Genomic DNA, 22,060 nt, shown 5'->3' with positions numbered 1-22,060 from the left:
ACAATTCTAAAACATACCAAAACAGAAAAAAACTAGTAAAGTAATTTGAAAAGATGAAAAGCAAAAGAAAAGCCATATTATTACAAACTGAAGTTTCAATTACAAATTCAAGGAAATGTTGACAATATTAAGTCAGTCCACTAATATAACAGATTAAGCGAGGAAAGATATAGTTACCTCAAAGTGTTCATAAATTTTTCATAAATTCAACGGTCATTTATGATTTTAAAAGATTGTAAATGAACATTTACAATGTAACATTGTATATCAACTATATTCAAATAAAAATTAAAATTAAAAAGTTAACCACAATAGATAAAGAACTTCTATAATTTAATAACAGCAACAACAAACAGTTTCATGGGCAAAGGGCTGAATAGATATTTATCCAAGGAAAATACACAAATAGCCAACAAGTACATAAATAAATGCTCAACATCACTAATTATCAGAAATGCAAATCAAAACCACACTAAGGTATTACATCACACCTATTAGGGTGGTCACTGTCAAAATAAAAACAAGAATAGACCAGAAAATAACAAGTGCTGGCAGGGATGTGGGGATGTGGGAAAACTGGAGTCTTCTGCACTGTTAGTAAGAATGTAAATGGCGCAGCCACTCTAGAAAACTATGGGAAGTTTCTAAAAAAATTAAAAATCGAATTACCGTATTTTACAACAATCTGTCTTCTGGGTATAAAAGAATTGAAAACAGGATCTTGAAGACATATTTGCACACCCACATTCATTGCAGCATTACTCACAATAGCTAAGAGGAGGAAGCAACTTAAATCTCCATCAGTGGAAGAATGGATAGAGAAAATGTGGTATATACATATAGTGGACTAGTATTCAGCCTTAGAAAAGAAAAAAATTCCAATACATGCTACTATATGGTTAAAATTTGAAGATGTTATGGTAAGTAAAATAAGCCAGTCACAAGATGACAAATATTGCATGATCTGCTTATATAAATCTCTACTAATCAAACTGTTGAAAACAGAAGGTGGAATGGTGATTGCCAGGAGCTGGAAAGGGGAGTTTTTGGTAAATGAGGATAGAGTTTTACTTTTGCCAGATGAAAAAAGTTCTAGAAGTTTGTTGCACAATAAGGTACACATAGTAACACTACTGAACACTTAATATTTAAAGTGTTATATGGGGCGCCTGGGTGGCTTAGTCGGTTAAGCGTCCGACTTTCGCTTAGGTCATGATCTCACGGTTCGTGGGTTCGAGCCCCGCGTCGGGATCTGTGCTGACAGCCAGCTCAGAGCCTGGAGCCTGTTTCAGTCTGTGACTCCCTCTCTCTCTGACCCTCCCCTGCTCACGCTGTCTCTCTCTCTCCTAGAAATAAATAAAAATATTTAAAATAAATAAATAAATAAATAAAGTGTTATATGATTTTACCTACAATAAAAAATGAACCAGAGAAGCATATATTTAAACAGATAAATCAACAAAACATTAAACTGAGTAAAAAATAGATTTTAAACTAATAGCATTTATATGAAACCATTTACATCAAGTTAAAGACACACAAAATGTTTTTATGCACACTTTATGAAATATGAGGGAAATGATTTTAAGAACGTACAAGAGAATGATACTTGTGGTGGTGATGATAATGATGATCTTTGCTATAATAAAATAACTGGGTTTAGATGGTTGCTTGGGGTCTTGGTTATATGTAATAATCTATTTTGGTAGTCAAAGAGAATCTGAAATATGGCAAAATGTTAGAAATTTGATAAAACTGCATGTTATATCAATGTCTACCCTTAATTCTATGAAATAATTCATAAGATAAGATACAAATATACCCAATGAACCCAATGAACTTTAGGGACCCTTTTCCCCAAGTTTTTTAAAATTAAATTTTAGTCTAAAATATGGCATGCACGTATGGCTGTGAATACTATCTTTAAAGCACCCTTTAGTCTATAATTAGTATATTGCACATATTGCTTAAGAGGCAATGAAGAAAGTATTGGATAAAAGCCTATAAAAAGGTTTGGGTGTTTGGAAGACAGCAGAGCATTTGAATTTGATATAAAGAGGCCATACAATGTCTTTTTATTCTAATATCCATGAACCATAGATGAAACATTATAATTTAATACATTTTATACAACTTGGAGAGCTTGAATACTTCCTATTTGTTTGTAAAGTGATTTCCTGGAATATATATGGGCTTCATTTTCCCTTGTCCATGGGGATTAACACAATATTAATGCTCTTACTGGATTCTTGAGATATACATGAGAACAAACATGTATATAAACATAAATGAAGGAATAAGATAAAAGGAGCTGTGTGTAACACATATATCAGGTGGAATTTCTATTTTTTAAGAAAGAAATATATGTTTCTTATGAGTAGATGACACATCTATCTTCACAGAAACCAGCCCGTTTGCCTTGTTAAAAAAAAGTAATAATTCTTACACATATTAGGAACCACAAAAATGTGAGCTTATGTGTGTGTGTGTTTAAGAGTTTAGAAGAGTTCAGGGACACCTGGGTGGCTCAGTCGGTTAAGCTCCAACTTCGGCTCAGGTCATCATCTCATGGTTTGTGGGTTCGAGCCCCATGTTGGGCTCTCTGCTGACAGCAAGGAGCCTGTCTTTGGATTCTATGTCTCCCTCTTCTCCCTCTCTTACCCTCCCCTGCTCACACTGTCTCTGTTTCTTGCTCAAAAATAAAACATTTAAAAAAGAGTTTAGAAGAATTCATACACTTTTATGCACATTCAGTCAACTAGAGAATTTAGCTGAAAGATCCCTAATTCTAAATTAAAAATAGATAAATTCCTATTTGATTCTTCTTTATTTAATTAAATTTAGTCTTGGACATTTTTAGGTTTCCAACTAGTTAGTGAACCAGTTTTTTTCTTTTTAATTCTTTATTACATTGAAAATTTATTAACCCTACGGGATTGAATTTTAATTAATGTAATTATTCTTCCAAAAAATAAAACGTGATAGGAATGTTATTATGGAACATTTGATAATTTCAATATACATTATGAATATTTTAAAAATCAACAAACAAAATGATTTAATATCAAATTATTCTGAGATGTACATGAGTTTTACGTTAAAAACCTTCATGATCATGAGTTTGCCTAGACGGTCTGTCTGGATCTGACATGTTGGGTCCTCAGCCTATTCATGGCTGCTTTCATCTCCTGATTCCTCAGAGTATAAATAATGGGGTTCAGTAAAGGTGTAATAATTGAATAAAACACAGAAAGAAATTTATCCACTGAAAAGCTACTGAATGGCCAAGCATAAATGAAGATAATTGGCCCAAAGAACAGAGTGACCACAGTAATGTGAGCAGACAGTGTGGACAGAGCCTTGGAGAGGCCACCAGAGGATCGACGTCGGACAGTTACCAGAATGATAGTGTAGGAAATGAGCAAGAGTATGAAGCAGATGAAAGACAACAGTCCACTGTCAGCAATTACCAGCAACTCCAGAACATAGGTGTCAGTGCAGGCAAGTTTTAAAACTAAGGGAAGGTCACAAAAAATATTATCCACTCTATTGGGACCACAGAAGGGCAAGGTGATAGTAAAAACCATTTGGCTCATCGTGTGCACAAAACCGACAGCCCAGGACAGCAGCACAGAGCCCATGAGGACCCGGCGGTTCATGATGGATGTGTAGTGAAGAGGTTTGCATATTGCAATGTACCGATCAACAGCCATGACTATGAGAAGAGTCATCTCACTGCCCCCTAAAAAGTGGAGGAAGAACATCTGAGCCATACAGCCCCAAAGTGAAATAGTTTTAGTCTCCCTGAGAAAATCTGTGACCATCTTAGGGGTTGTGATTGTGGAAATACACATATCCAGAAAGGAGAGATTTCCAAGGAGGAAGTACATTGGTGTGGAGTACAGATGTGAGTCAAAGGTTACGGTGACCACGATGAGAAGGTTTCCTGCCACGATAGCTGCATAGGCCAACAAAAATATGAAGAAAAAGAACATTTCAAGTTCCCAAGTGTTGGTGAGTCCTAACAAAACAAACTCTGATATTGAGCTATTCATTGTATCCATCTAGTCTATGTAGGGGTTTTCAGAAACTCATTAAATGTAGAAAATCTGAAAAAAGTGATGATTTAACCTTTGATAGTTTTGAAGAATAGACATATAGAAAGTAGTATTGGATGCCTATAGAAAGAGAAAAGATGAATATTTCTGAAAAAAATACATTCAAGTTTTTAATTCAAGCACCATTCACATTACCAAATTTATTTTCAGCCAGAAAAGCATCAGAGATAAGAAATTTATTGTAAAATTTTGTAAACAGTGTTTGCAGGCATAGAATGGATCTCCACAGTGATTTATTGTTTCTATCATGAGTTTATGAATTTATGAACCATGAATTCAATGGGTCAATGAGTAAAAGAGCCAAATGACCATTAGTCAAATGATTTAGCTCAAGTGTGTAGTAATAAAGTCGTGTAACTTTGTGGTGATGGTGCTTAGTATTTGTTATTTTGCTTCTTCTCCCTCCCTAATATAAAATATTCAGATATGTGTCTGTGAGTTACTATATTTTTTTCAGCAATTTGCCTTAGGGTAATTTATTCTATCAGTCTACTATATTACCAACTTCCCCTTTATCCTAAAGAGGTATAACAATGATTTCACTTGTTGCCAGAGTCCCACTCCAGCCAATTCAGGGGGCCCTGAAGGAAGGACAGTGTCAGCGAGAGAGTGATGAGAGAGCCCTGAGATTCTTTCTGATCATCAGGCAGGCATCTCTGCACTGAGTCTCAGCTTTATTTATGGTTAAGTGTATGGGGAATAGCACAGAAGTGGCATTTGCCTTAGTCAATGATTTCTGATGATAAATTCTTTGATATGTAAAAATTTCCCAAAACATTGATATGCATATGTCTGTGGAGAAGTAGGGTATCTTTAGTATTCAATTACAAACAAGATATTTGAAGTTCCTTCACAAGTTGCAATTAGCATACAAGGGGCAAAAAAAGGGGACAAAGTCATTCCCGATAACAATCAACAAGGTGCTTCGGGGTAGGTACTCAAGCAGAAACAATTAAGTGGGAGCAGATATTGGTCATCATCTGATGGCAGGAGACCTTGCAAGCCTGCCTTAACCTCACAAGGAGTATTCTCAACTAGTGAGTTCACAATGGCTTCCAACAATTTATTCCTGAAGCTTTAATCTGGTTATGGATTATCACATTTTCTTATTACCCCCAAATTATAAAAAACCAAGCTTCCTAGGAAGTTTCTGGACAGACCATAAATGTTTTCCAATGTCCAGATTTCTCTCTCTCTCTCCCTCTCTCTTTCAATCTCTCTATCTCTCTACTTCCTTCCCTCCCTCCCTTCCTTTTTTTAATCCTTTCTTCCTTCTTTTCTTCCTTATTTCCTTCCTTCTTACATTCTTTCCTTCTTTCTTATATTCTTCATTTCTTCCTTCCCCTCATCCTCCTTGGACTCATCGATATTATCCTTTCTTCCTTCTTTTGAATAGCATTGTGCATTCAAAACAAAACTTGTGACCTCCACTGTTGAGCCTTTTGCCTGTTTTCCTGAATGTGTTATTACTGGGTTCTTGGCTGGAGTTTTTTTCTTCTCCCTTTATATTGTGTGTATAGATGGTCTCTGAACAACCAATAAACCCTTTACAAGTAGTGTTTATGTTTCATTGACTCCTAAGTGCTTATCATCATTGTACTCAGTGCTTTCCTCTAACACCATGTCACACTTGTACACAGACTGACTCAACTCTTATCTTGGCTCAATCATCCTTGACACTTGTACCCTGTATGTGTATCCAGATTGGGTGACACTATTGTCTCACTTTTATCTACTTTTAATTTTGATTTAGATCTTTTGGTCCTGGCATTTTTTTCTTTCTTCTTAAAAACAACAACAACAACAAACTATTAGTGTTACACCAAGCACACAGATAGAGACTCACACATATACAAACAGAAAAACATACCTACACCATATTCTAGTCCTAGAGCACTGAAACAGAACAGGCAAAATCTACTCTGAATTTCCTTTATTTTTAAATTTTATTATTATTTTTTGCTTAATAGTTCAGGAAATATTCAGAAGTTTTTGTTTAGCCTAACCACCATAATTTAAGAAAAAAAACTGAATCAAGAATAAAGATTTAAATTCTACTCCTAGCCTCAACATTTACTAGAAATGTATACTCTTAACTTTTGAACAATGATTTACTTTTCCAAAAATGAAATGATGCCCATTCTATTACCTCATAGATTGTTATGAGATTCCAGGGCAACAGATTGGAATATATTTGTGTAATTTATTAAATACACATAGGCTCTATATGTGCATTCACATAATTCTATCTATAGCATTATCTCATTTTCTGATGATTTTAAGGACACTCAAACCAGTAAGAACCACAAAAGAATCTAACCATGGAAGACTTGGTAAGACAAGTCAAAGTATTTTTCTCTATTAAATATAAATGATATAATTACCTTAGTTGTCTTCATTATAAAGATTTAATATCATTGTTATTCTATTTCATGGAGTAATTGAGTCTACATACTACTTATGTATAACTTCAAAATTATGCATTCTTCCATCTCAAAGTACTAACAGGAGAAAAATCTTGAGTATTATAAAAGCAGTTTTGTAGTTTAATATGTAAAATTGGAAAATTAAAAGCAAAAATTTATATTTATTAATTTAGTTTTTAAAAACTTACAAGCCTCTTCATTAAACATATCCAGCATATAGATGAATTGAATTCTGTTATGACAGATGAAATCACTCATGACAATTTATACACATGATCAAAGGCAAAATATCTTTAAAATATTTTTTTTTCTGCTCAGACACAGACAAAAATATGATAGAGTATGAAAAAGAAAATAATTCTTCCTAACATAAGCCAGTTAAACCTCAAATGGAAAGTTTAAACTTTTGCATGATCTGTATTGTATGGACACAATGAACTGAACAGGAATGAAAAATAATTGGATAAAAGTGGATAGGGCCTGGTTTGGTTTCTCTCTAGCAGGAACTTTGTCTGAGAACTTTGTCTCTGGACTAGAGAGCCTGGTTCTTTCTGTGCCTTTCTTGTGACTAAAGGAAGAAAAGGTACTGCACTCTTTTCCACTGAGGGTGCTTGCTTGGGAAGAAAAGCTGTGGGATGTCCAAAACTGTGTGTCTATGTTCAGTAACAAAGTCTTTTCCGTACATTTCCACAAATGCACTTAAACATTATATGTGGAAATATGTAACTGACAGTTCTTTTAATAAGAATAAGGGCTGTGTACCTTTTATTGATCTTGAGGGTTTTTTTTTTAAATGAATCTTCTTATGAGAGGATTAAGCCATATATAGATTGGCTAACCCAAGGCGAATATTCACTTACTACAGAAAAGATGTTTGGAATGTAAAAATCAGATTCTGCCAAAATAGCCATTATAAATACTTTCCTGGTTGAAACATAAACTTCTACAATTAATAGAAAAAGACTCAACATTATAAATGCACAAAAGGCTTTATTCTCATATATTGATTAAGTTAAAAATATTAAAATAACTTAAATGTAGTTAGGGGGCACCTGGGTGGCTCAGTTAGGTTATGTGACTGACTCTTGATTTGGGCTCAGGTCATGATTTCATACTTCCTGAGTTCGAGCCCCAGTGTTGGGCTCTGTGCTGACAACACAGATTCTGCCTTGGATTCTCTCTCTCTCTGCCCATCCCTTGCTTGTACACACACTCATATTCTCTCAAGAGGAAAGAAAAAAACAAAGGAAGGAAGGAAGGAAGGAAGGGAGGGAGGGAGGGAGGGAAGGAAGGAGAAAGGAAAGAAGGAAGGAAGGAAGAAGACCAATGGGTTTAGAAAACTAGAAGATAGTCCTTGGCTTGCAAAATTACTAAAGCTAATTATATTACCGGTATCATTAGACAATTGTATTGAATAGAAAGTTAAATAACTTCAGTTAAGAAAATATATGTAGATTTGAGGGAGAAGATTTTTTAAAACTATTGATTGAAATTAATCATTGCTCTCACTTGATACCTAAGTGTTTTCTGTGTTGAAATAGATACTAAATGTAGGAGGGTAAAAACATACGTGAGTAAATTCATATGAAAAAAAAGTCAGTGTTTCTCATTTTATTTGAAGTTTTAATAGATTACATTTTAGACTTATCACAGATGCTAAACTTAGCCAAGGAAGAATCTGATTTTTCCATTATTTCACAACATTCTGAATTATTTTAGTTTGTTTTATCCCACACATATAAAACTAACCCAAGTTTAAGTTGCAAAAACATAAGCTCAAACTGTAAAACTGACCCCTGAAATCAGGGATATTAGTGCTATTTATCTGTCAGACTGGCTGTTCCTCTTAATGAAATTAGACACATTTGTCCAGTTGCTAGTTGACCCAAATTATCTTTTACTCTTGCCCTCATTATCAGATAATATGGTTATCATTCAGTTCTGAGTTTCCCTTTTATTAAAGTGTACGACTGCAGTTTGGTGTTAGCACTGCTATTTAAACCTACCAGTTCTAGCTGAGGAGTGGTCTCTTCAAGGACATGCAGACACAGTGAGATCCTGAATATATATTGTTTATCTTTTTTTTACCCCATGAATATATATGACAGTAATTTGCAGTTTTAAAAAAAGGACAATAATCATATACATAAGGTACAGACTGGTGATCAACTCCCAAAGGGAATTATTAAAATAAATAAGCTAATGTTCCCTAGAGTTCAGAGCAAGGACCTATTCTCTCATTATTTAAGTGGATTGTGAATTCATCAAGTGTATCAGCCCTGTGAACTTTCTCTAGGAAGTGCTTTGCACTAAGTCAGGTGTTTTGGTTGGGGCAGGGTGAGCACATTTATAGAAAATGTATCTATTATAGATTATAGTCTCAAGGAAATTATAATTGTATTAATTTGACTTCTTCAGTCTAATATTTATGATTAATTTGGTAATTGAATGCATTTATTCAAGTAAAATTAAAATAGTGCCCACACTGAACAAAACATATAAGGAAATTCATAAGTATAGACCAGTTCTTAACAGAGAAAAATCTCCTTTTGCCATGTAAAGGGAGAGAAAGAAAATGAGGGAGAGAAGAAAGCTTGAATGAGCAAGCTGGGAAGGCTTTCACCAGGGTAATCAATAAATGAATAATGGTAATCAATATAAATGATTAGTTAGTAGAGTTTTGCAATCAACCATTCTAAAGAGAGATTTTTGCTAGCTCTTTACAATTACATAGAATTTCATGGTAACTCAAAAGTATTAAGAAAGATCTGTAGCAAGACTTTTACAAAACAATGTAATTAAGAAAATAAAATTCTTAAGGCTATCAGCGTAACAATATGATTGCAGATGAGTTCATATGGTACAGAGATTTTTCTGTACTTACTCTTAAATATAACTCTTCCGTGCTTCTCCAATTAAAAGCCTCTTGAAAAGGTTACAAGAAAGTGAGGGTAACATATATGCTAAATGTTATGCCACGTTGATTTCCGTTGATTTCCAAAGGCCACAGCACACATCGTTAACAGATTTTCACACTTTTGATTGCACCCAATAATTTTTTTAAATTTAGTTCCTTTTACAGCCACAGTGATTAGAATTGCCATGAAAAACAAACCTTTTAAGAATATTTATGGTGAGGAAATGGATGCAACAGTTTAGTGTGGCATTTGACATGTTTGCAAGAAGATTCTTAAATATAGAAATCAGAAAGATAATATTAGAACACCATAGTGTGCTCTTACCTAATTATCCAAACCAGTTGGTAAGGATGGGATGCATAGAATTTTTCAGAATAAAGCTTGACTGTTAGAAGCACACACTCTAGAGCCAAACTAAAGTAGGGCAAATATACTTTAAAAGGATGAAGAAGGGGACAAAGAGGAAAAATATCTAAGTTTGATATGCAAGGTACATGATAAAGCTGTTGTACAGCAAAGAAAACCATCAGCAATACAAAAAAGGAATCGTAGTGAATGGGGGAAGATATTTGCAAGTAATATATCCAATAAGGAGTTAATACCCCAAATATATGAAGAACTCATTAAACTCAACACATGAAAAAGCAAACAATCTGATAAAAATGGGCAGAGGACCTGAGTAGACATTTTCCAAAGAAGCCATGTAGATGGTCAATGGACTTATGCAAAGATTTCTAACATGACTAATCATCAGGGAAATGCAAATCAAAACTACAATGACATAATACCTTACACTTGTCAGAATGGTTAGAATCAAAAAGACAAGACATAGTGGGTGTTGGTGAGGATGTGGAAATAAAGAAAACTTGTGCGCTGTTGGTGGGGATGTAATGTACAGCCACTGTGGAAAACAGTATGGAAATTTCTCAAATAATTGAAAATAGAATTACCATGTGATCTAGTAACTCCAATGTTGAATATTTAACCAAAGAAAATGAAAACACTAATTTGAAAGGATTTATGCACCCCTACATTTATTGTAGCATTATTTGTAATAGCCAAGATATGGAAGCAACCAAAGTATCCATTACTAGATGGGTGGATAAGGAAGATACTATACATGCATGTGCACGCACACACACACACACACACACACACACACACGGGGGAATAATATTCATAAAAAAGAATGAAGTCTTGCCATTTGCAACAACAAAGATGGACTTACAGGGTGTTATGCTAAGTGAAATAAGTCAGACAGAGAAGGTAAATACCATATGATTTCATTCATATGTGGAATCTAAAAAAAATCTAAAAAATCTAAAATACAAAACAAATGGAGGCATCTGGGTGGCTCAGTCAGTTAAGCATCTACCTTCGGCTCAGGTCATATCTCGCGGTTAGTTGAGTTTTAGCCCTGCGTAGGGCTTTGTGCTGACAGCTCAGAGCCTGAAGCCTGTTTCAGATTCTGTGTCTCCCTCTGTCTCTGCTCCTCTCCCACTCACACTCTTTCTCTCTCAAAAATAAAGATTAAAAAAAATTTTAACAAAACAAATGAATTTAGAAAAAAACAAGAACTAGAATTTGACATAAATACAGAGAACATATTAATGGTTGCCAGATGTTAGGCAGGTAGAGGGATGGTGAAGATAAGTGGGAGATACAGGCTACCTGTTATGGAAAGAACAAGTCACAGGGATAAAAGGCACAGCATAAGAAATATAGTCAATGATATTATAATAGTGGTGTTTAGTGATGGAGCTACAGTTCTGATGAGCATAGCATAATGTAAAAGTTTGTCAAATCACAATGTTGTATACCTTAAACTAATGTAATATGTGTATCAGCTATACTCAAATGAAAAATTTCATAATAAAAAAACAAAAATATAATTCTTTTTAAAACTGAGACACTTAGGTGCACCGGGGTGGCTCAGTTGGTTAAGTATCCGACTTTGACTCAGGTCATGATATCAGTTTGTGAGTTTGAGCCCCATGTTGGGCTCTGTGCTGACAGATCAGAGTCTGGAGCCTGTTTCAGATTCTCTCTCTCTCTCAAAAATAAATAAACATTAAAAATTTTTTTAAACTGTGACATTTACAATTTGTTAAAAAGAAATCAAATGAGATGGTCCCCAAGATGTTCAAATACATTTAGGTTTTCTATGTGCCTTTGGAAGTCTTTACAGTTTCCACAAACTCACTGTATTATTTAGTAAATTCAGACTTACTCTCTGGAACAGCCCAATAACTATTTCGTCGTCTTCCAATTTTGCTGCATTATATGCTCTACTTAAGGGTACTGGGGTATATACCGAAATGTAATATATTTGACATCCCATCCTTCCCTTTCTCAAAACACTTTAATGGCTTTACATTGACAACAAAAAGGAACCCATTAGGCCTGAAAACTCTGGTCTCTTTCCTTCTGTAAAATCTTAGCACAAGGGTGCATGGGTGGCTCCATGGGTTACGCATGGGTTACTTCAGATTATGATCTCACAGCTTGTGAGTTTGAGATCCATGTCAGGCTCTGTGCTGATAGCTCAGAGCCTGGAGCCTGCTTCGGATTTTGTGTCTCTGGCACTCTCTGTCTCTCCCTCATTGCACTCTATCTCTGTCTCTCTCAAAAAAATAGACATTAAAAAAATTTTTTTAATCTCAGCATAGATCTTCTCCCTTTTATTCATCAGTCTCCTTCACAAGGTTTACCTCTAATACTTAGAAACACTTTCTCACTTCACAATGTCTATGTACACTGGCCTTTTCCTGGAATGCTCTTTTTCCTGCACAAATGTTTAATTCTAGAACTTTCTTAATGTGTTGATATAAATGTCTCTCCTTAAAGTGATCTTCTGAGACCACCACTCCTAACATAGATCTCTTGCCTTTGATATTCTCTACAGATCAGGGACCAGGTCTGTGTCTATAACCATATATCTGTATTGCTTTGGACAGTGCTTGATAGCTAGTAAATATTTTTTTTATTGTTTCATAAGTGACTGAACTCAGTTGAAAAATCATTATGTCCATGTTATCTGGTACAGCCAGCTCCACTAAGGAGTTCATGGTTTTAATCTGTAATATTTCATTTGATGTTGATTCTTAGAAAACTATTTGAGTATGCAAAGATATGGTGGAAACATTTATTTTTAGGTACATTTTTTACATTCTACTAAAGATGATTAGCATATTGAGGCTAGTGAGAAAATATTCTTATCCCCATTCAAATCACAATGCTTTTGTGAAAACTCCATGTGGTTAACAATATTGATATATATTTTAACACCTATTAAATTACTTAATATAACTTTAGAAATAAAAGCTGATAATAAACACTATGTAGTGTGCTGTCTCACTAAAGTGACCTATTTTTACATACTGAGCCATTAAAACTATAACATTTTTGAAAGAAGACATATGATTAGATATTTTAAACATTCATCAGGGTTGTTTCCCTGACTTCTAAGACAAGAAAGTACAAGGAAGTAATTAATGTAAACAAATTTATGGATTGAATCTGTCCTATGAACATTTTCCATCAGATTTTTAATAAAACTGATCTTAATAATTCCATGAATTTTGAGAGAAGAAAATCCATAGTCTTTAAAATTTTCATTTTGATTATTCTAATATTTAGGTCTCAAAACCCCAAATAGCAGAGAACACAAAACAATCACCTGTTATAGACACTCTTTAGGAAGTGAGCCAGGAGCCAATATGCTGGCTGTGGAGTCTCTTAATGGCTTCTTTCATTTCCTGATTCCTCAGGGTATAAATAATTGGATTAAGGAGAGGAGTGATTATAGAGTAAAATACAGAAAGAAACTTATCTACAGAGTAACTCTTGAATGGGAAAGCATAGATGAAGATAGCGGGGCCAAAGAAGAGAGTGACCACAGTGATGTGAGCAGACAGCGTGGACACTGCCTTGGAGGATGCACTGGAGGAGTGCTGCCAGATGGTGACCAGCATGACCATGTAGGATATGAGCAGGAGAATGAAGCAGATCAGGGACAGGAGTCCACTGTTTGCAATCACCAAGAGCTCTAGGACATAGGTGTCAGTGCAGGCAAGCTTGATGACCAGGGGAAGGTCACAGAAAATGCTATCCACAACATTGGGACCACAGAAAGGTAAACCTACAGTGAAAACCATCTGGCTTGTGGTATGTGTGAACCCAATCGCCCACGAGAGCAGTAGAAACACAATGAGCACCCTGCGATTCATGATGGTCTGATAGTGCAAGGGTTTGCAGATGGCAACATACCTGTCTATGGCCATAGCTATCAGAAGAGACATCTCTCCACCCCCGAAGAAGTGCATAAAAAACATCTGGACCATGCAGCCCCACAGGGAGATGGTCTTGCGTTTTCTAAGGAAGTCTGCAATCACTTTGGGAGTGGCAGCAGAAGAAANGAAAATATTCTTATCCCCATTCAAATCACAATGCTTTTGTGAAAACTCCATGTGGTTAACAATATTGATATATATTTTAACACCTATTAAATTACTTAATATAACTTTAGAAATAAAAGCTGATAATAAACACTATGTAGTGTGCTGTCTCACTAAAGTGACCTATTTTTACATACTGAGCCATTAAAACTATAACATTTTTGAAAGAAGACATATGATTAGATATTTTAAACATTCATCAGGGTTGTTTCCCTGACTTCTAAGACAAGAAAGTACAAGGAAGTAATTAATGTAAACAAATTTATGGATTGAATCTGTCCTATGAACATTTTCCATCAGATTTTTAATAAAACTGATCTTAATAATTCCATGAATTTTGAGAGAAGAAAATCCATAGTCTTTAAAATTTTCATTTTGATTATTCTAATATTTAGGTCTCAAAACCCCAAATAGCAGAGAACACAAAACAATCACCTGTTATAGACACTCTTTAGGAAGTGAGCCAGGAGCCAATATGCTGGCTGTGGAGTCTCTTAATGGCTTCTTTCATTTCCTGATTCCTCAGGGTATAAATAATTGGATTAAGGAGAGGAGTGATTATAGAGTAAAATACAGAAAGAAACTTATCTACAGAGTAACTCTTGAATGGGAAAGCATAGATGAAGATAGCGGGGCCAAAGAAGAGAGTGACCACAGTGATGTGAGCAGACAGCGTGGACACTGCCTTGGAGGATGCACTGGAGGAGTGCTGCCAGATGGTGACCAGCATGACCATGTAGGATATGAGCAGGAGAATGAAGCAGATCAGGGACAGGAGTCCACTGTTTGCAATCACCAAGAGCTCTAGGACATAGGTGTCAGTGCAGGCAAGCTTGATGACCAGGGGAAGGTCACAGAAAATGCTATCCACAACATTGGGACCACAGAAAGGTAAACCTACAGTGAAAACCATCTGGCTTGTGGTATGTGTGAACCCAATCGCCCACGAGAGCAGTAGAAACACAATGAGCACCCTGCGATTCATGATGGTCTGATAGTGCAAGGGTTTGCAGATGGCAACATACCTGTCTATGGCCATAGCTATCAGAAGAGACATCTCTCCACCCCCGAAGAAGTGCATAAAAAACATCTGGACCATGCAGCCCCACACAGAGATGGTCTTGCGTTTTCTAAGGAAGTCTGCAATCACTTTGGGAGTGGCAGCAGAAGAAAAACATAAATCAAAAAATGATAAATTTGCCAGAAAGAAATACATGGGGGAGTGAAGATGTGTATCAACTATCACAGAGATCACAATGAGGAGGTTTCCTACTATGATGGCTACATAGACAAGAAAGAAGATTGCAAAAAGGAATATTTGAATTTTTTGAGAATTGGAAAGTCCCAGCAAGATGAACTCAGAAACACTTGATCTGTTGTTTGGGACATCCATTCATCCTTTTGTATGAGTTTATCCAAGGTTGCCTAGAAGAACCTAGAAGAGGGAAACACATAGGGATAGGGGTTGTCAATCATAGGGATTGTCAATCATCGGGATTGACAAATCCATAAACTTGATCTTTAATTACTTACTGTCTCTTATGCAGGCAAACAACTCTTTTTGGTGTTATGTCTACTTCTTTCATATATTATAGGAGCTATTTCACTGGACCACATGGCATAGAAACTGGAGGGAATGAAGCCAAATAAATGTGTGTATTGGTTAGTAGGGACAATGTCAGTTGGACATTTGAGAAAAACCTCTCCATTCTTGTTCAGCTGCAGATCAGACTGTGTGTGAGCACTTAATTTATTAGAATGATATAAAGGAATTTTGGATGGCAACAGCAAAATAAATTTTATCTCTTGTAGGAAGTGCATTTACTGTCACATTTTTGTGACATTCCAGTATACAGTAAAAAGTTTGCCATATTAAATACTGCTGAAATCACATAAAGTGCATTATGCTTCTTGAAAAGAACTAATTATAGACCATGAACTTATATATTATTGTTAGAAGGTTGAATGTGAGACAGTTATATTGTTAACAGAGATCAAATCCAATTACTGAGGAAAGATTAAGATTTTTAGATTTGAATGACCCAGATTGACTCTCAAAACTACAGATGCTCATCTACATATTGCCTAGCTCTTCAGTTCATGTGATCAGACATAATAAAGTGTCCCATCGATGCATTCTTATCCAGTTGTTGCATAATTGGATCAAATAACCATTTTTATGTGATATTTGTTTTTTTTTTAATGTTTATTTTTGAGAGAGAGAGTGTGAGCAGGGGGAAGGCAGAGGAGAGCAAGACACAGAATCCAAAGCAGCATCCAGGCTCTGAGCTGTCAAAACAGAGCCTGATGCAGGGCTTGAACCCATGAGCCATGAGATCATGACCTGAGCCAAAGTCAGACGCTAAATCGACTGAGCCACCCAGGCACCCCTCTGATATTTGTTGTTAAGTCATATGTTGTAATATATATGAGTGTATAGAAATACCTAAATCACTATTATTAAGACGAGTGAAGTTTACCATTGTAGTCTTGTTCCACTTCCCTCCATTAGTGAGGGGTAATGAGTAAGGGGAATCATTTACTTTTTAAAGATGACTTAACAAAGCTTAAAATGTGATAGCTTCTTTGAAGAGAGTACTGTCTTGGGTTACTTAGCCTCCTTGAACCTGTCCTTCCTTACAATTATTTTCTTAAAGTTCCTTTAACCTGTACCTTTGTCAAAGACAGAAAAAAGTCATAGATACTACGTTGCTGACTGAGGTGAATTCAGCTAAGTCAAATCAAGCTTGATTCAAGCTAAGTCAACTCTTAAAAAATACATGCAAGTAAAAGGACAGGTCAGTGCTTGCTTGATTTAAATTCACACCTTTTTAAGACCTTCTTTTTTTGGCTGATTTTAGCTCTATTTTCCAAGTCTTATTCCAGGCATGTTGTTCATCTCCAGTCTTTTCCTTGCTTTAATGAGAGCCTATACCCAGGGCTAATGCAGATTGTCAGAAAAGAAAATAGAATATATGTAATTTGGGGGATATGTTTCAACCTTTTAGTTACACAGTTCAAATTTTTGAAAATATAGTATATCTAGATAACCATAGTAAACACTTAATCATATTCTCTTCTTTGTGTATGGTCACTACCACTAAGATACACGGGTATTGTAAATGGCCCATGATCTTCTATGTTTGACACTATCATTCAGAGTAGCATAAAGACTTCTTTCATAAGGTAATAAAACAGAAAATGGACATCTTAGTTCTCATTCACAAACGTGAATCTGGGTTTCTTCTTTGTCCTTTGCATTCTTAACTATAACACAATGATCATATCTAAACTACAGTCCCTGGACCCTCTGTATTTTTGTGAAGTATGAAATAAATGCACCTTTAGGTACACAAGTATCTGGCAAAAATAGAGTCCTAGACAATATGCTATCTCTAATTATTTTCTAGCTTATTGAGTGTTTAACTACTTGGTCAGTTCCAGACTGTTACCATAGGAAAGTTGCATTTTCTCATACGCTTTTCTAGCATTCCTAACAAGTATAATGATGGCATCAATATTTTATGAGTGGTGACATTCTATGAATTTCAGAGTCATGAATCAGGCATTTTATCCTTGGATTTTTATCATTTATCTCTCTTTTAAAGTAATTGCATTTTTAAAAACAACAAAGGAACTTTCTCTATATTTCTGCCTTTAACTGAAAGAATAAATTCATTCAGTTTGATAAGTACAGTCAAACCATTTGGACATACGTAGATTTCTCTTCTCTAAGAATAATTTATTTGGCTTATATGCTGGATTGTAATATTATTTTTCAGTAATTATGGTATAGTATTGTAGATCAGGTTTGTTCCACGTTAATTTTCTCCTTTCAGCCCTCCCCTCAGTTATTATTTTGGCACACATATGTACCACTTATGGGCATTAAATGGGTATTTGGCATATGTGTGTATCACTTATGGGCATTAAATGTTATTAATGAAATGTTACTAATGTTATTTCGTGAAAGTTTATTTTTATTTAAGGTTATTAATGAAAATAACGTGATCAATGTGGATTGGTAGAGTAGCTTGTCAAGATTATGTAACCTACCGGTTTGCACTTGGACTTCAGAGGTAACATCAGTATGAAACAGATGCTTAATCTTCATCATCCAGTGACTTTATTTTCTGTTCTGAACTTCAAAAGAAAGCAGTATATAAGTGTATTCCTTGGTAGGAGGCACAAAGGAGAGAACTCATTTGATTGTTTTAGATTCCTCAGAGACTGGCAGTAAAAAAAGTAATTGGGATTGTTAAAAAAGACTTTTGACATTATATAAATGAGATGCCATTTTTCATCTATAAAATTGATAGTATTTTAAAAGTAACAATCCATACTCAGGTAGCAGTGGATAGAACTAGAGTTGAAATATGAGAATTTTGTATAATGTTCATTGTTGTTATAGTTTGTTTTCTACAAAAAGCATGATAAATGTGATATTAGGAAAAATATAAATATTCTAGATTATCTTAATTCTAAATTTTTAAGGCAGAAATTTTAATATTTAAACTCTAATCTGCCTGGAATTTATTGATAAATAATGTCAGATAATTTTTCATCATTTCATTAATTCATTCCATTAAGAATTTGTTACAGTTTCCTTATAACCTTTTAAATTCCTGATAGATAAGGCTCTTCTTCAAGTGTACCCATTTACTGTTTTGTTTCCCTGATACTTTTTGAGGAGGTACTACATATTTTACTACTCATCAGTTTATATTTAATGTATGGAAAGGCACGTCTGATCTCATTGCTCTATTCATTCAGAGTGATCTTGATGATATTCATAACTTTGTATTCCAAATTAAATAGATTTATTTTGTCCATTTAAACAAGTTCCACTGAAGTTTTGATTTCACAGCTATAAACTTATATGAAAGGTAGAAAAAAAGAAACAATTACAAATTTGAGTCTTTTATCCAGAAGGTTTCTATGTTGCTCTAAATGTCTACCTACTTTTATGACACAACAAAAATTTCCCATGTTTGTTGTCAACACATTTGGGGGGGGGCAAGGAGTAACACTTTTTTTTGTAAATGTGAGTTTGCATATTTCCCACTTTGATGCTGTAGTTAATATGATCTTTTCCTTTAACGTAATTGATTTTTATTGTCATTGTTTCCTTTTTTTTTTTTTTTTACAGATTTTCATGGTGCATGTTTTCTTGTGGAAAGTTCTTTTGTAATTTTTTTTCCCCAGTTCATTGTCTTCTTTGTTTTAGGTTACTGGTAAAAGGATCCACAATCATTAATAATGTTTTTTTTCTAATACATTTCCTGTGCCTTATTCCACTAACGAGAATTTTAGAGTAACTTGTTAGTTTCCCAGACATGACCCTTCTGTCTTCCTTGAAAATGAAGGCTCATTTTCTTGGGATCAGGTGTCTGTGTACTCCTGTGGCGTCTCCAGCCCTGTCTGCAAAGCTGCATCTCACTAACCTGACCTAATCACAGTTCATTTTCCTCACCAGTGACCAGTTTAGTAATGAGTCCAGCTTGTGTATGCAGTCTGCTGAGTAGATTCCTCCCATCCTTCATTAGTAACAGATGCCTGAATTCATTAAGTGACATTGCGCAGCCTTCCTCATGAGTAGAAGTGGCAAATAAGATGAAAGTAAACAGTATTATCATGCTGCTACTTGGTGAAAATTTATTATAGGGGGTGACTCCTGAGAGAGTTATGCCCTTTGCCTCTCCAACGCCATATTTTCTCAGGTCTAATTGGAAGTGTGTTAGTTTTTATACTAACATTTAGTAGTGTAAATAGTTATAGTTAAATGCTGTCAGACAATGACAGAATGATGTTAAGTAATCACTCAAGTGACAAAATATCTGAGTTGCTGGGGCACCTGGGTGGCTCGGTCGGTTGAGCATCCGCCTTTGGCTCGGTTCATGATCTCGCGGTTCGTGTGTGTGTTCGAGCCCCACATCAGGCTCTGTGCTGGCAGCTAGCTCAGAGCCTGGAGCCTGCTTCTGAGTCTCCCTCTCTCTCTGATCCACCCCTGCTCACGCTGTCTCTCTCTGTCTCTCAGAAATAAATAAAACATTAGAAAAAATATCTGAGTTGCTAACAGGAAATGCTCAGGGAGACCAAAAACAAGCATTAATAGGAACCTACCACCAAATCTAAGCTGGAGGGGCAAGGGAAGGCACAGTCTTACCACATCCCAAGGATGTGATCATGTATTCATTCTATTCTTCTTGCTTAACACATTTCCATAAAGATAAGGGCTTCTTCCAATACAAATTTATTATTTTATGGTCATATACGTACCAAATCCAACATTGGTCTCACTAAGTTGTTGGTAGGATAATGTTCCCTACTGAAGGTTTTGAGGGAGAAACCGCTCCCAGACTCATCCTGGCTATGGCCTAAATTTAGTTCCACATGGTTGTAGAATGACATTTCCATTTCTATGTTGATTTTTAGTCAGGAGTTATTCTCACTTTCTAGACATTGTCTATATTCCTTGGTCACGTCTTCTTCCTCTTCAGAGCCAGAAACAGTGGATCAAAGCTTCCTCAAGACTCATCCTTCCTGGCTTCTTTTTTCTTTCCCTGGACCCATGAAAATTCAATGCTTTTAAATATTCATGCATTACATTGAGGCCACCCAGATTATCCAGGATAATTTCCCCATCTCAAGGTTTATAAACAATCATATCTGCAAAGTTCTATTTGCTATATAAGGTAACATATTCACAAGGTTCCATGATTAGGGTGTGGACTTCTTTGGAAGAACATTATTCTGTGTATAATGACTTATATACAAGGTGGGAAATGTAGTGGCCAATTTCACTAGGAGAACTATAGCTGTGTAAGTGTTGCTGAGTTCCAGAGTGAGCCATAGAACTACTGCAGGGCTGGGGTGGGGCGGGGGAGAGAAAAGGAGGAGGAGGGGAAGAGAGAAGAGAAGGGGGAGGAGGAGAGGGAGAGAGCGTTCTTTGTTCTCCTTTCCTCCCATCCTATATTAATCTAACGGTGATACCCATCTGTAACCATCTGGAGGTCAAGTGACTTAGCATGCTGAAAAAACCTTCTTCATGGATTAGGGCTTCCAGTAACACAGAGCAAATTTGTAGAAATGAAAAGAATGGACTGGAAGGAAAATGGGCCTATAATGGCACACATCCTTTTCTTATTTATTCTGTCTGGAATACTACTATGGTGGGTGGAATTTTTACAAATATTTTGTGACAAACTAGTTTTAAAAATAGCATACATAAAGGAAGTTTTGGAGTCTGTGGTGATATTGTGACCCTGCTATACTAACATTGGACTAAGATGCTATGATTTCTTTTACCCTAGAAAACAAACCTCTATTTAATTTAATGAAAGCACTATATTCATGATTGATTACTATAAGACCAATAGCTACAAATGCAGTTCTGTTCAAGGCCATGTGATATACAGTTACTAAAAAGGAAGTTAAGTGAAATTTTCAATATTCCTATGATAGGGCATAAGAAAAACAACATTTTCTCTCTCCAGATTAAGTCACTGTAAGGAATCAAATGTGAGGATAAAACCCTCATTCATTTAAGATGGCAGGGTTATGCCACATTTATGAAGTTTTAGAGAGTTTATCCAGGGGAAGGATGCTGAGGCATCACTTGAAAAGTTAAAGTATCCTGGGGTACCTGGGTGGCTCAGTTGGTTAAGTGTAAGACTTTGGCTCAGGTCATGGTCTTACAGTTTGTGGGCTCGAGCCTCACATTGGGTTCTGTGCTTACAGCTCAGAGCCTGGAACCTGCTTCGGATTCTGTATATCTCTCTCTCTCTCTGCCCCTCCCCTACTTTCACTCTGTCTCTCTCAGAAATAAATAAACATTAAAAAAAAGGTTAAAGCATTGCTACTTGTACCACCAGTATACAGTAAGAAGAAAGCATAATGTCTGGTAGTCTTTTCCAAATTGGCAGTGTATTTCAACTTGTGTATATTACTTATTGGTTGATTGACATAAGGCTTCCATTTTTGTGAACTTAGTTCAGGAAAGGTTCTTAGGAGATCTAGTACAGGGTAAGTGTATTCTTACCACTAAGGCCATATATCCAAGTACATCCAACACTATTAAAGTTATGTAGCTGGAAAATAGACCTTTTATAAATTATGCCATATCCTAAAAGGGGAATCAC

General features: G+C 35.5%; 3 protein-coding genes across 3 annotated transcripts; all 3 read right to left on the bottom strand.

The window, feature by feature from the left end:
* Nucleotides 1–594: 594 nt before the first annotated feature.
* On the bottom strand, nucleotides 595–4,067 carry LOC144243881 (olfactory receptor 4K13-like). Its single transcript, XM_077779015.1, has 2 exons — nucleotides 3,133–4,067; nucleotides 595–676 (listed from the first exon to the last, which is right to left on the bottom strand). The coding sequence occupies exons 1-2, from the start codon at nucleotides 4,062–4,064 to the stop codon at nucleotides 595–597; spliced, it is 1,014 nt and encodes a 337-aa protein (XP_077635141.1). The 5' UTR covers nucleotides 4,065–4,067.
* Nucleotides 4,068–13,157: 9,090 nt separating this feature from the next.
* Nucleotides 13,158–13,931, bottom strand: LOC144243880 (olfactory receptor 4K13-like). Its single transcript, XM_077779014.1, has one exon. It carries the CDS (start codon nucleotides 13,929–13,931, stop codon nucleotides 13,158–13,160), a length of 774 nt encoding a protein of 257 aa, XP_077635140.1.
* Nucleotides 13,932–14,370: 439 nt separating this feature from the next.
* On the bottom strand, nucleotides 14,371–15,312 carry LOC144243887 (olfactory receptor 4K13-like). The gene has a single exon (XM_077779022.1). It carries the CDS (start codon nucleotides 15,310–15,312, stop codon nucleotides 14,371–14,373), a length of 942 nt encoding a protein of 313 aa, XP_077635148.1.
* Between the last annotated feature and the right edge of the window lie 6,748 nt (nucleotides 15,313–22,060).

This window comes from Crocuta crocuta, unplaced genomic scaffold (assembly GCF_008692635.1).
Source record: "Crocuta crocuta isolate KB4526 unplaced genomic scaffold, BGI_CrCroc_1.0 scaffold480, whole genome shotgun sequence".
NCBI lineage: Eukaryota > Metazoa > Chordata > Mammalia > Carnivora > Hyaenidae > Crocuta > Crocuta crocuta.
Note: the sequence above shows the minus strand (reverse complement) of the source record. Positions and strands in the feature narration are given on the sequence as shown.